The sequence below is a fragment of the Cibotium barometz genome, chromosome 23 (assembly GCF_041138505.1).
Source record: "Cibotium barometz isolate CiBa-2024 chromosome 23, ASM4113850v1, whole genome shotgun sequence".
Taxonomy (NCBI): Eukaryota; Viridiplantae; Streptophyta; class Polypodiopsida; order Cyatheales; family Cibotiaceae; genus Cibotium; species Cibotium barometz.
In genome coordinates, this window is record NC_141068.1 from 41,483,515 (window position 1) to 41,499,485 (window position 15,971).

Below are 15,971 nucleotides of genomic sequence, written 5' to 3' on the forward strand. Positions count from 1 at the left end.
TATGTGGTCTCAATATTGAGCAGATTTATGCATAGCCCAAGCAGAAAGCATTGGTAGTCTATCAAATGGGTGTTTCGTTACCTAAAGGACACTAGGCACTTTGGGTTATTTTATCCCAAGGGGGGTAAATCATAGCTGCATGCATTTACAGACTTAGATTGGGCTGGATGTTATGACACACGAGTGTCCACGAGTGGTTTTTGCTTTCACCTAGGTGATTCATGTATATCATGGCTTAGCAAAAAAGCTAGTTCTAGTTGTGAAGTTGAGTATAGGGAAGGGTTTACAACTATAGTTGAGTGTATTTGGTTCAAGTGCCTTATTGGCTGATTTGGGTATTAGCGAGTCCTCAGCCACTACCATCTTCACTGACAGTCGGAGCGCTATGGCAGTTGTTGCGAGGAATCCAATTTTTTAGGCTCACACAAAGCACATTGAGGTGCACTATCAAGCTCGTGATCCTGGCCTTTAATTAAGTAGAGGCATTGTGCACCATTGATAGAAACCATTGCTGGAGGCACTCTGCACCATTGATAAAAACCATTGGGCACCATTGATAAAGAACCTTGATAAAAACCTTTCCAGAAAAATGCTATTAACTTTTCATACATTGTTATAAATACACAAACAAACACTCGCCCTCACCACAGTGTCTGCAGCGATGAAGCAGCCAGTCATTCGCCTACTTCGGCACCTGATTCAGACCAGAAGCTACCCTCGCAGATGCTACAGTGCGGAGGCGCCTGCAGACCAGACTGCCCTCATTCGCCAGCTCCGCGAGAAGAGCAGCGCCCCCATGAAAGATGTCAAGGCCGCCCTCGTGCAGTGCGACTGGAATGTTGGTAGGTTTTCTTCATCCACACGTGCCGGTTTTCTATCTGCTTTTCCTATCAATCACATGCCTTGGTTGGCTTTATCCCACATGCAATTCTGCATATACTTGAATGCCCTTCGCCCCTCGCCCTTGATAGGCTTTTTCCCCGTTTGTAATTCTGTGAATTTTGTGCACTTGGGTGAGCGGGCTCTAGCCCTACCGGGCCCGCAGTCCAGCAGGCTAAGCCCTGGCAATCTCACAAAAAAACATGTGTACTTCTATGCACCCCACAAGTACATTTATCACCTCTACATCATAGATTTTATCCAACATGGATATCTTACTGAACACATTATTTTTGGGGAGAATAGTCATATTATAGCAGGCGTCGGGTTTGAATTCATTTGCCCAGCTGGGGAGTCTGTGCGAAAGCCACTTGGACAACTCGTTAATCACACGGACTTGATAGGTTTCTGTGCTTTGCTTATCCACCACATATTTTTACATGTCCTTGATGATCTTATCCTACATGTAAGTCTGCTTTTTTCTCATCAATCGCATATTTAAAATGCCCTTTATAGGTTGTTAATCTCTGTTTTGCTCATGAAACAAATTTTAAAATGCACGTGGTAGGTGCTATGCCAGTTTTTTTAAGTCTTTGGTTTGCTCACAAGTGACATACCCTTAAAAATCTTTATCCCACATGTTAGCTCAGCTTAGCTTATAAACAGTACATTTGTTAGGTTGTATTCCACATGTAAATCTGTGCCTTGCCTATAAAGTACACATTTGAATGCACTTTGTAGGTTTCATACCAGCTGTAAAATTCTGTGCTTTGCTTATAAGTCTTATTACCCTAAACCCATTTTTAGTCCCACATGTACATTCATGCTTTGGTGATGAATCACATTATGATTACAGTTTAAGAGTTTTATGCTGGTAACTTACATAGTCAAATGATTTTGGTAGGCTTTATTGTACATGTATGCTATGCCATTTACCCTCATAGATTGCATCATCAAAAGGAATTCTCCCCATCTTGCCGTTATGCATCAGGGATCATTTTTTGTTTCTCTTATGCTTGTGATGCTGTTACATCATACATGATACTTCCATAAGAAATAGTTTGATCATTTAAAAATGGTTTTTGCGCTTTGCACATGATCATTATGAAATGTGCAGTTGTGTGCTCTTTTTGGCCATCAGGGAATCCCCGTATGATGGTTAATAATGCTTGTTTTAAACTGTGCAGAGGCAGCTTTCACAGAATTAAGAAAGAAAGGACTTGCGGCTGTAAGCAAGAAGGCTTCTAGAGTTGCAACCGAAGGTCTTCTTGCGTTTTGTGAGAAACCTGGAGTGGCAGCAATCATAGAGCTTAACAGCGAGACAGATTTTGTGGCTCGAAATGAGATTTTTCAACACCTTGTATGATATCTTTCCAGGGTCTTCAAAGAATACACTTAATTCACAGCAACAAGATTCGTTTTGTAGTGATTCCTGCACAGCATGGGTGATCAAGTTGGTGACTTGAGAGTCGGAGTGATCTGACCCCACAGAAAGATATGTACATAGAAACATGTACATATCTATATATGCATGTACATACAAGCATGGTCATACATACATACACATGTACATATCTATATATGTATGTACATACAAGCATGCTGGCATGGGCATGCACAACACTCACACTCTCTACACAAACATACATACTCTCTACACAAACATACATACATACGTATGCACAGATACATACATACATACATATGCACACACATACATAAATACATACATATACATACATACATATGTATGCATGCATGCAGGCATACATGCATGCATGCAGGCATACACATATACATGCATACATACATACATACACATGTACATACATATGCATATACATAAATATCTATGCATGCATACATACATGCGTTCATGCATATGTATGCATATGTTCATGCATACATATATACGTATGTATTTGTGGATGTATACATGAGTACATGTATGTGTGTAAGCATACATGCATGCATGTATGTATCTATGGATGTATACATGCATACATGTATGTGTATGTGCATGAATTTATGTATGTATATATACACACATACACGTATGTGTAAATAGATTGAATTAGTTGATTTGAGTTAAGAAGTTGGACTTGTCCTACTGACACTGCAGTGAATGGTGGGCATTGCAATGGTAGCTAACTCAAGTGATGTCTCATCATTGGTGAATGTCCCACCACTAATGCTTAGCAATGAACTGAAGATGTTTAGTTACCCATGAATGTAGGCATCCCGTGTGGCAAGTGCGGCTCTTTCAATCTCAGGTGCATGTTCGAGCATCCCATCACAGGCTGCTGCCATTGATCTTCAAGCTTTGGAGGTATGACATTTCTTATGCAACCATACTACAAGAAGTCCTAGGCTCGATAAGAAGCACTGTGATGGGGGACAGTTGGATGGGGAAGATTGCCAGTCCATCCCTCATGGGCTACCAAGATGGGCCCATACTGATGTGCTGGGAGGTTCTGTAACCAGCCTTAGATGAAGGTGCTATTATGCAAAGGAAGATAAGAGCACGTATAATAAGGATCAAAACATTAGTTTTAATGATCAAAGGCTATAAACTGCTTGCTTGGTATGCATTCAAATTTACACGTGTTGAGTATATGTCAGAATCTAGCAAGACTAGACTTTTTGGGCTCACAAGGATCATTATGAACTTTCACTTTAAATATGGAGAAGCATCTCAAGTTCTTTTTTTGGGGGCTTGTTCAGTCTGTGCGGATTAAACTGGAGCATCCAAAGCTAAACTGTGAAGCTACAGTGCAAGAGGCTATACATGAAGCTGCTGCTATTATGGGAGAGAACTTGAGGCTCAGAAGGTGTTATTCTGTCAGCTCAAAATCTGGGGTGGTGTCATCGTATTTACACATGAGCCCCCGAGCAGGTCCGCACTTGTGTCCTTGCTTTTTGAATGGTAGAACCCTGTGCTTTTAAACTCTGGTAATTTGCTGTCTCAATCTAGTATTGTTTGTACTGAGGCTGTGTCAAAGGCTTCTGTGCATTAGCTTGAATGGAGAAGCCTCAAGATTTTCTCACTTGTACTGTACACTTTTTGTTGCTCCTTGGATGACCAATTTTTCAGGTAGCCTTGTCTAGAGGTAACGCTTAAACAGTGAGAATGGTCCTTTAAAGAACATTCTTTATGTAGATATCTTTATCCTGCGGCCCATTAACGATCTGTGCAGGCTTCTCATTTGAAGTGCCCCAAAGCTTTACAGTTTTAAAGACCATTGTTGTGGCCATTGATAATGAACTATGATCCAAGTATTGCTTTGGACTTGACACCTCTGTCCGTGCCTTGCTTGAGATCCTGCCAGCTCCACTGTGATGAGCCGAGTAAGCAAAATGCTGGAAAGTTTGACCATGGTGACATAGTTTGCACATCACTGTTTATAGCAGAAAGTGTGAATGCTTGACCTGAGAGACAGGGTGTGTTGAAAGGCTAGGGGCTCACTAGTGTGTAGTGCGGGGACCATATGGAGAGTGGGCGTGTGAGTGGTGTGGGTTAGGCATTGTCATGTGCAAGACATGTGCATGCTCATTCCCAGGGCTATTTCCTTGAAGGGCAACAGATAAAGAACCAGTTTAGAACTGGTGCAGCTAGTGTGGGCAGGGAATACCTTGTGGAGGACTCAGGTGGCTGTCGGCCAGCACACAAGTGAGATATGCTTCTGTCAGCTGCAGCAAGAAAGGATTATTTGTACAAGGACCTGGCCAACAACAGGTCGGCCAGTCCACGAGGGGCACCAATTGCTCACTGTTTGATTCATTCACTCCTCTAGGGAGTAGAATCATTAGACTAGGACTCTTTTGGGTAAGATAACCTTTTGATCGCAACCAAAGGATTGCCGAGGCATGTACACCTTTTTGTACTATATGAATATAGTGAAACTCAGCTCTCTCTCTCTCTCTCTCTCTCTCTCTCTCTCTCCCTCTCTCCGCTCTCCATCTCTCTTGCTTGCGTTTTGCATCAGGTTGTTCCAGGTTGGTGTTTAGGGCTGAAAGAAGATTCCCAAGGCTTCCACATGTGACATTGGTATCAGAGCATCAGGCTTAGCAAGGCTAAACACTGAATCAGTCCTAGATGAAGGTGCGGAGTCCAAGGAGAGTAGCACAAGACATGGAAGAAGTTCCCAGGAGGGTGGTTGGTGGTGTTCCACAATACCCAAGGAGAATGGCAGTCTTGTGAGTCGGATGCCACTTGGGGCATACCAGGAAAGGCTTTTAGGCAACGGTTCCGAGGGAGGATGATCCTCCAAGGGATGGAGTGAGAGTTCCAAACCCAATACTCAGGAAAAGAAGACCAGAGAAAGTGTTCAGGGACAAGGCATGAAGGGATAGGAAACAAGATGCATAGATCTTCATCAGATTTGGAGTGGATTTGGAGACCGGGCAGGTTTTTCAGTGAAAAGGTTGCCAGGAAGGGAAGGATGACATGTTTGGGAGTCCAGTAAAAAAGACAAAGGGATGATGACTGTCATCCAAGAACAGAAGTTGGAATCGCGTCATCAAGTTTAAAAGAGGGGGATGTCATGTGCAGGACATGTGCATGCTTATTCCTAGGGCTATTTCCTTGAAGGGCTATAGATAAAGAACCAATTTAGAACTAGATACAAGAGTTGGTGTAGCTAGTGTGGGCAGGGAATACGTGTGGAGGGCTCAGGTGGCTGTCGGCCAAGTGAGATATGCTTGTGTCAAGCAAGAAAGGAGTATTTGTCCAAGGACCTGGCCGATAGCAGTAGGTTGGTCAATCCATGAGGGGTTCCAAGGCCTATATAAGGCACCAATTGCTCATTGTTTGATTCATTCACTCCTCTAGGGAGTAGAATCATTAGAGTAGGACTCTTTTGATGGTAGCCAAAGGCTTGCCAAGACATGTACACCTTTTTGTACTATATGAATATAATGAAACTCAGCTCTCTCTCTCTCTCTCTCTCTCTTCTCTCCATCTCTCTTGCTTGCGTTTTGCATTAGGTTGTTCTAGGATGGTGTTTAGGGCTAGAAGAAGACTCCGAGAGCTTCCACATGCGACATGCATGGTTCATATTGGATGCCCAATATCCCATTGGTATGTATAGGAAGGGTGAAACATTACACTTATGCCATGCTAGGGGTTTCATCTTTATCATTTTATTTCTTATGAGAAATATGTGCTCACTTGATGACTAGGGTTGCTAGGGTCCAAGCTACGGAGAGCTTGACGTCTAGTACAAGAGCCTAGAAGAGGGGTTTGACATAGCCCAGAAAGGGAACTTTCTTTGTAAAATTAGTGTTGGTGCTTTTTCGAGAGGGAGGACATTCATATTTCCCTCTTTTGATTATTTGGCATCTTGTGGGTGTTGGGGATAGGTTATTTTGTGTGGAGTCCTAGACAGATATTGATTATGTCCTTACACTTGATCATGTGATTGAGTCCATCATCGATGTCTCTTAAGCAGCAGATGCATGACCCCAAGACTCAGTTTATGGTTGAGATGGCTCCTCAGACCACTACTATGATAGGGATCGGCTGACCCAGAGGTGGCCATTGGGAAGCGTAATCAAGGGGTTCCAAACCAGCGGCTTTCGAAGTCTCTCCTGGGGTCCAATGAGGACACCATCTATTGGAGGATGCCTCTATTTTGTTACATTCATTGATAACCTTTCTAGATTCAGCTGGGTCTATGATATGAAGCAAAAGTTACAGGTGTTTATTGTTTCAGGCACTTTTAGCACGTGGCTGAATATATGTTAGGGTGCAAAGTGCAGACTCTACGTACAGATAGAGGAGGTCCAAAGAATTTAATGCATACTTGTTTGAGGGGGGCATTCAACACGAGTGCACGGTGCACCTGCCATATACACCTCAACAGAATGGTGTATCTGTCACGTGGACATCCATACCATGGCATAAACCTCAGCATATTCAGTATATTCCCTGATTTAGGACATTAGCAAGGCTATTTTATGGGCTTAGGAGCAGTATGGGCAGCCAATCGGCAGCATGGATTGCATCAAGGCCATGTGTGAAGGGAACAGCATTTAATGCTGAGTTATCAGGTCGTGGACAAGATCAGTAGGCCGACTGCCTCTTCTACTGTGGCCAACCAGCTCTATCCAATCCTATATAAGCATAAGACATCATTTGCATTTGCATTTGCATTTGCATCACAACCTTTTGAAGAAGCTTAGAAGTTAGTGTGTGAAAATATGCGCAGCATGGTATTTTTACCCAGCCCAAGAGGGGTTTTATCTTGGAAATTCTGTGTCTTGCTGCTGGCCGACAGCTTTTCCTGGCCGACCAGCAGCCCGTAAACATATATATAGAAACGCATAATTCAGCAAACACAACATAATTGACATAATCTACTGCTGCTGGTGCTTCATCATTATCAGGTTGTCTACACTGCTGCTGCCGGCGCCTGCTCCACATCAGAATATCAGCAGCCATCTCTGCATTCAACAGTCTGCGTTTTTCTCCAACAACACATATTTATCATCATTTTGCTGGTATTGCCGGCGCTTCTACTGCTTCAGTCTGATCTTCACCATTGTCTTCTTTGAATAGGAGCACAACACCCTGTACCTGCAGCAGCAGCCATCGTTTTTCCTTCTTTACATCTGCAACATTGTACACAGAAGCAGTCGACTCCCCTCCTTGTACCTGCAGCAGATCACATCGTTGGGACAGCAGCCCTCTCTGCTCTTCATGATCATTCGACATCGGGACGTCAGCCCTCTCTGCTCATTCGACACCGACCGTGCTTCAGCTCCGACCTCATCTTTACTTCTTTGACGGTCTACTACTCAGAGTCTCCTTACCAACCTCCTTATCTTCTCTTATGGTCCCCTTTTGGCTTGAGAGGGGGGGTGTGAAAATATGCCCAACATGGTATTTTTACCTAGCCCAAAAGGGGTTTTATCTTGGAAATTCTTTGTGTTGTTGCTGGTCGACCAGCAGCCCATAAACATATATATAGAAATGTTGCATAATTCAGCAAACACAACATAATTGACATAATCTGCTGTTGCTCGCGCTTCATCATTATCAGGCTGTCTACATTGCTGCTGCCACCGCCTGGTCCACATCAGAATATCTGCAGCCATCTCTCAATTTAGCAATTGTGTGATTTTCTCCAACAACATATTCATCATCGTTTTGCTGCTGTTGCCGGCGCTTCTACTGCTTCAGTCTAATCTTCACCATCATCTTCTCTGATCAACAGCACATCACCTTGTACCTGCAACAACCATCATTTTTCCTTCTTTGCATTTGTAGCACAGTACACAGAAGCAGTCGACTTCCCTCCGTGTACCTACAGCAACAGATCACATCGTTGGACAGTAGCCCTCTGCTACATCATGTTGTTGGGACAGCAGCCCTCTTTGCTACAACATATCTTGGGATAGCAGCCCTCTCTGCTCATCTCCACTCATCTTGGGACAACCACCCTCTCTGCTCTTCATCATCATTCGACATCGGGACAGTAGCCCTCTTTGCTCATTCGACACTGACCGTAACACCAACTCTCTCTCTCTCTCTCTCTCTCTCTCTGACCAGGCCACTGACAGAGATACACATGGCAGTATGGAACTGTAATGGTTCACTATGGGTGTAGCCTGGACGACTGGAGCATGTTATGGTGGGGAGAGACATCATACTTCTGACAGAGACACATCAGAGCCCAGAGAGAGGGCTACCTCGAGTAGAGGGATTCCAATGGGAGTCAGCATACAGGAGGACCACACGCCAGGGTACCTCGAGAGGGTCGGGGGGAGTAGCAGTTCTGTTCAGACGGGAGCTACAGGGGAGACTGAGAGTGGTAGCACAGGATCCAGAGGCCAGATACATGTGGATCAGCTTACAGCTCTCACAGGACAAGGTTATATACATAGCTCTATGTTCCTTTTCTCCATCAGGATCCTCCTATGTCATTACAGAGGACATGCCACAGGAGGAGGAGACAGGAGTCTCGCCATACACTTGTCTGTCAGAGGAGATTATGCATTATTCTACACTAGGGGAAGTATTTCTTACGGGCGACTTCAATGCCCACACACAGAGCAGACAGTGTGAGGTGTATGACTATGATGACATGGAGATCCTCCACCTTGTGGATCCAGAGGAGATAGGGGCTAGTCGGGCATCAGAGGACATTGGACCAGACAGAGGACATTATGGGGACCACTTACTAGAGTTGGGAGCCAGGCATCGTCTCGTTATTTATAACGGGATGCTACAGTGGCCGGGATCAGGAGGGCTGACATGCTTCCCACATGGGGGTTAGACACGGACCGGAGGCACGGTGGTAGACTACATTATGGGGTCTTTGGAGGCATCATAGCTTGTCACCTCATTCTCCATTCCACCTCGTCCTATTGGGGCAGATCATACATACTTGGCATTTTCACTAGCCGGATCACCAGTATCACTTGCCCCCCACATACCGACGCCACACACTACCATCTACTTCACACATGACATGGCAGACATATACACTGGCAGAGTAGAGGATGGGCTCTTACTCATGGATCCCCTGGCACCTATGGATACCATTACAGCCCAGCTGGCATCACTCCTACACACGGCTGCATTACAGAGCTTCCCACATCGTGTACACTCAGGAGAGCTTGCGAGATCTGGGACTATGCCCGAGAACAGATGGTATGATGACGAGTGCAGAGCCCTATACTCATGGCTCTGCATACAGAGAGCCTTAGGAGCCATCACAGAGCAGGAGTCGAGGAGAGAGATGAGGAGACTTACTCGCCGCAAAAGGCGGGCCTTTGCAGAGATACCAGGAGCTAGAGATCTTTCATTTCTTCATGAGTAGAGATAGCCCTGTCTCATGGCGGCACTTCAGAGAGCCCCGGACACCGACACCTATTGCAGACCCACAGACATGGCACACATATGCAGAGGGCCTATACCACGCCCCACAGCAGCCACCTATACCTCAGCCACCACCGGAGCCTCGACCTACCACAGCTAGCTTCTTTACCCACTCGATGGTACAGGAAGCTATCCGCCGCCTACAGCATGGACGGGCCGCCGACCATACGGGCCTGCAGGGTGAGCATCTCATATATGCAGTAGATTCTTTGGCTCCTTTTCTTGCACACCTGTTTAACAGGGCACTAGCAGAGGGTTTGCCTGCGGAGCGGACGATGCACACCATTGTGCCGATTCACAAAACAGGGGATATGCTCGATTCGAGCAACTACAGGACGGTTATGGTTGGCCACGTGCTGGCCAAACTCTATGGTGCAGTGTTGGAGCAAGAGCTTAGCTTATATGCTGAGCGAGTAGGTTTACGTTCATCAGGGCAGGCAGGCAGGCTTCAGGAGAGCTTTCTCTACCACTGACCATGTATTCACTTTTGATGGGGAGAAACCTGTCAATTAGGGTTTAGAGTTCATTCATGGGAGACATACACAGAGAAGCAAGGGAGAGAGAGAGAGTTGTGGGGATAAGTCAACTCATGAAAAGCATGAGTGTGTGACTCCCCTATCACACATGTATATTGCACTTAGTACACATAGTGCACTTAGTACATTAAAAGTACTAAGTGTACTATGTACTATAACTTATGGGCTTGTACACACTATAAGGGTGGGCATAACGCCTTTACCCCAACAACCTCCCACTTAAAGGCAAAGTGCCCTTAAGTAAAGGAAAAGAAAAAATCAGCATGTACATGATAATATACAAGGCCATATCAAGGCTGAAAATGGCCTCATCCAATGCCCATCAAGTGTCTGCAATGAGCAAACCGCTCCGGAGGCAAACTCTTCGTCAACAGATCAGCCGGGTTGTCATCCGTGTGAATCTTAACAAGCTGAATTTGCTTGTTCTCTATCACCTCTCTGATGAAGTGATACTTCACATCCACATGCTTCGTCTTTGCATGAAAGACAGGGTTCTTTGCCAACTGGATGGCACTCTGACTATCACAATGCAACAATGGAATATCCCCTGTATAACCCAAATCAACCACTAACCGAGATAGCCATAATGCCTCCTTGCAAGCCTCTGTGGCTGCAATATACTCGGCCTCTGTAGTAGATAAGGCAGTGCACTTCTGCATCCTGGATATCCATGACACAGCACCTCCTGTGAATGTAAATACATAACCGGTAGTAGACTTCCGGTTATCTGGATGACCGGCATAATCCGAATCCGTGTAACCATGCACTAATGCATCCTGTTTGCCAAAGCAAATGCACAAATCCTGTGTGCCCTTCAGGTATCTCATGACACCTTTCACTGCTTCCCAATGCTTCTTGCCAGGGTTGGCCATGTATCTAGAAACCACTCCCACTGCAAATGCAATGTCCGGCCTAGTAGCAACCATGGCATACATGAGACTGCCACAAGCTGAAGCATACGGAATCTTGGCCATATCAGCCCTGTCTCTATCTGACTGTGGGCTGTCCATAGCACTGAGTTTCACATATGGAGGCAAAGGAGTACTAGCTTTCTTCCCCCCATCCATATTGAACCTCTGCAAGACTTTGCCAATGTATTCCTTCTGAGACAAATACAACACATGCTGATTTCTGTCCCGAAGTATCCGCATACCCAAAATGTGATTTGCATCACCCAAATCCTTCATATCAAAGGTTTCATGCAGCCTCTTTTTCAAAGCATCCATCTCTTTACGAGATTTCCCGGCAATCAACATATCATCAACATACAAAATGAGAATCAATAGACTGCCATCCAAAGCTTTCTTGGTGTACAAGCAGTGATCTATGTCACTTCTCCTGAATTTCTGAGATTTCATGAATGTATCAAATTTATGATACCATTCTCTTGGTGCCTGTTTGAGCCCATAAAGACTCTTTTTCAGCTTGCATACAAGCTTCTCCTTTCCACTTACTGCATAACCCTCTGGCTGCTGCATATATATCTCCTCATGGAGATCACCGTGAAGAAAAGCAGTCTTCACATCCATCTGAATCAAGTCCAGATCATCATGTGCAACCAAAGCTAACACAGCTCTAAGTGTGGTCATTTTGACCACTGGAGAGAAGATCTCATCAAAGTCCACACCATATTCCTGCTTGAAGCCCTTAGCCACTAACCTGGCTTTGTATCTTGGCTTTGCATCTGATGCAACTTTGAGCCTGTATACCCACTTGCATGGCAAAACCTTCTTGCCTGCAGGCAAAGGCACCAACTTCCATGTTCCATTTTTATGCAGAGAATCCATCTCTGACTTCATGGCACGCTCCCATAGAGCTTTGTCTGCCCTCTGTAAAGCCTCTTTATAACATGAGGGCTCCCCACAGTCAGTGAGCATCAAGTAGTCAACCCCTGGAACAAACCTGTCAGGGGCTCTGGAGGGTCTAGTGGACCTCCGTACCCAATGACCATCATTTGCAGGTTGCTGTCCAGCCTGCATATCACCCATTGGTGGCTCCTGTTCCATGCCATAAGGCTGAAAAATCATGCCCGGTATATCCTCCAACTGTGGTATATCCATAGGGATATCTTCTGCCATATCTGGCTGTCCATTTGGACCATTTTCAGCACCATTTAAGGGCTGGTTTTCCTGCTGTAATGGCTGATTTACAGCCCTTTGTTGTTGTCCATGATGTCCATCGTCATCAAAGATGACTCTGCCAGGCTCCTGTTGCCTTGCAGGCTCCTTATACATGCATGTTTCATCAAAAATGACATCATTGCTGCGTATGATCTTTCTATTCATGGGATCCCAAAGTCTATACCCCATTTCACCTCTGTCACCATATCCTAGGAATATGCATTTGTGAGACTTAGGATCAAGTTTGGTGCGCATTTCCCTGCGTATGTGCACGTACGCAACGCAACCAAATACTCTCAAGTGCTTGTATGACGGAGGCTTCCCTGTCCATACTTCTTCTGGCACTTTCCCACCAAGCCTCGTGTTAGGTGACCTGTTTATAAGGTGAACGGCTGTCATAACAGCTTCAGCCCAAAAACCATGAGGTAATGCAGCATGTGACAACATAGAACGGACCTTCTCCTGTATGGTCCTGTTCATCCTCTCTGCTGTCCCGTTTTGTGGAGGATCATAAGGAGTAGAGAGCTCCCTCTTGATGCCTTTAGCATCACAAAAGTCCTGAAACTGTTTGGACGTATACTCTCCACCATTGTCGGAACGCAAAGCTTTCAGTGTTTTACCAGTTTGATTCTCAACATGAGCAACAAACTTCTGAAACACTGAGAATGTATCACTCTTCAAGCGAAGAGGATAGACCCACACCTTGCGTGTGGCATCATCAATGAAAGACACAAAATATTTTGCCCCTCCCAAAGAAAGCTGAGGCATCTCACATACATCTGTATGCACAAGCTCTAACTGAGCATCTTTCTGTCCAAGAGCTTTCTTGTGGGGGCACTGTAGTTGCCTACCATATATACAATGCTCACAAAACTGAAAACTTGAAAACTTTAGAGAAGGCAAGTAACCCAAACGAGACAATTGCTCCATTCCCTTGACACTCATGTGTCCCAACCGGCTATGCCACATAGAAATTTCCGGCAGCTCGGTTGCATTTACATTAGCATGGTGACAAACACCTGCATGCATGAAATAAAGAGTGTCCACCTTAGAGCCTCTGGCAACAACCAGTGAGCCCTTACTAATCTTCCACTTTCCACTATCAAATGTGGTAACATAATCAGCATCATCAAGCTGTCCAGTAGAAAGCAGATTCTTCTTGATCTCAGGCACATGCCTGACATCATGGAGCATAAGCTGTGAGCCATCTGAAAATACAAGCCTTACATCACCTCTGCCAAGAATTTTGCATGCATGGTTATCACCCAAATAAACCACTCCTTCATTGCCAGCAGTGTACCTGACAAACAAGTCTCTGCAACCTGTGACATGAAAGGAGGCACCTGAATCAATGATCCATGAGTGCATACCATGACCACCTGTAAGAAGTGAATGGGCATCAAGTGAAGACGTAAAGAGGACCTCATCCTCACTGCCACCTGCATGTGACACATTGATTTCTTCGATCTTGACTCCACTTTTGCCCTTTGGCTTTACATCTTTGGCTTCATCCTTCTCTTTGTCTTTGCCTTTTCCCTTTTCCTTTTGATCATTTTTCCATTTGTAGCATTGCTTTTTGATGTGTCCCTTTTTGCCACAATAATGGCATTCCAAATCCTTTTTGGAGCGAGACTTGCTCCTTCCCCTTTCTTGGCTTTTCCCCCTTTGCTGGGATCTCCCACGTGCATTCATTGCATTAGACTTGCCAACAGAGTTGTTCTTCCTGTTCATCTCTTCTTGAAGAAGAGCACCCTCAACATCTGCATATGACAGCATAGCATTCGAATTGCTAGTGGCTGTCCTGAATGTGTCCCAACTCTCTGGCAAAGTGCATAACAAAAAAGTGGCTTTGAACTCATCGTCCATTGCCAACTTTTGATTTATAACCTGGCTGACAATACCATTAAACTCATTGAGATGGGCTGTCATAGAAGCCCCTTCCTTCATCTGAAGACCTATGAGTTTCTTCAACCAACACACTTTGCTTGAGGCACTTTGTTGGGCATACAAGTCCTGCAATCTCTGCCACATTCCCCAAGCTGTCTTCTCTTCACGAATGCTGAAAAGTAATGAGTCTGACACAGACAACATGATAGTAGATCTTGCCAGCTCATCCATATCTTCCCACTCTTCAGCTGTAAGAGAAGCGGGCATCACACCCCTTTCTTTGATAGGCTTGTGCTGCTTTTTCTGAAGCAACACATTGTAGCACTGGGTTTGCCAAATATCATAATTCTGCGAGCCTTCAAGCTTCTTGATGTGAAGCAATGAAGAGCTCTCACCTGTGGTTGCCATAGCAAAATACAACCTGTAATGCCTGACTCCCTGCAAATGTGCAAACACTGCACCCAAGATGTGCAAACACTGCACCCAAAGCACACAAAGTGCTCACAAATGTTCTCCCAAGCTTTATCTCCCACTGCGGAAGCAAGAATGCAACTTTTCTCCCACTTTTTGTGATGAAAACACCAAAATCTGGTTGCTGCAGATTTTGGACAGCACCTTGAATGTGCTCTTTTGCCCTTCCAAAGTACTGTACAGCAGTACTAAGTGCTTACAAATGATGTACCAAACCTGTACCGGCAATTTCAGCAGCTGAATTTGAACCTTTTGATCACTCAAAACAGTGTACAGCCATGTCAAAACATGCACAAAGCTGTGCCAAATCTGTACCAGCAGGTACAATAGCAATAAATGCTCTCCTGGCTGTCCAAATGAGTGAAAATCAGACTTTTACAGTCCTGTACACTGCATAAAACAGTCCCGAACAGAAATTGGGCAAAAGCCCCTTGACTGCAAGCTGATTTTTGAGGATTCAAGGCATAAAAGTCTCGCCTGCTGCTTTGCCAAGCTCAACAAGCATACAAACTTGAAAAGCCCCTTGATTTGAGATCAATTTCTGATCATGCATGGTACATTGGCGCACATGAAGGCATCCAGAGTGTTCACGATGCTTCCCCCTGGCCACATATACATCAAATACATGAAAGCCCCTTGATTTACAGGCACATTGAGTGCTTGTAAGGCATCAGCACATTAACCACAGCATCAATTGCGATTGCCTGCATGCAAATCAACCAAATCGGCACAAAAGCCCCTTGATTTGCACTGCAATTTGCTGCAATTTGCTGCGATTTTGCCCAAATGTGCAATTTCTCACATCATACAGCATGTATGAGTGCTTAATTGCACAATTACATCAAAAGCCCCAAATTTCGACATCCAATTTCCTGCAAATTGATCCTGATTTGACCAATTTCCTGCAAATTTATCCTGATTGTGACCAATGTCACCCAATTTTGCCAATTTTGCTCAAAAAATTGAGCAATTGGGCACCTGTACCTGCTCAATTGATTACTGTATTTGCTCAATTGCAAATCCCAAAAAAAAATTGAAGCAGAATACCTTGAAATTTTTTTGATTTATCTTCAATTTGCAGGCTGTTGCAGGAGATGGGGGCAATTCTTGCTGCTGCAGATTGTTGGTGCAGAAAGAGTGCTGCACGATGATGATGCTGCAATTTGCTGAATTTGGTGTTGCTTGGGCTGGTCA

General features: G+C 44.8%; 1 protein-coding gene across 2 annotated transcripts in view; it reads left to right on the top strand.

Annotated features, from left to right (window-relative positions):
• Positions 1–597: 597 nt before the first annotated feature.
• LOC147625952 (translation elongation factor Ts (EF-Ts)) overlaps positions 598–15,971 on the top strand; it is a 35,146-nt gene continuing 19,772 nt past the window's right edge. Inside the window, exons 1-4 of one of the 2 annotated variants that reach the window (XM_086817487.1) lie at positions 598–842; positions 2,067–2,239; positions 3,116–3,208; positions 3,604–3,805. In XM_086817487.1, the coding sequence (XP_086673613.1) occupies positions 662–842; positions 2,067–2,239; positions 3,116–3,208; positions 3,604–3,805 (649 nt within the window). In that variant the 5' untranslated portion in view covers positions 598–661. The remainder of the gene's footprint in view (positions 843–2,066; positions 2,240–3,115; positions 3,209–3,603; positions 3,806–15,971) is intronic. The other variant, XM_086817488.1, reaches the window with a different exon arrangement.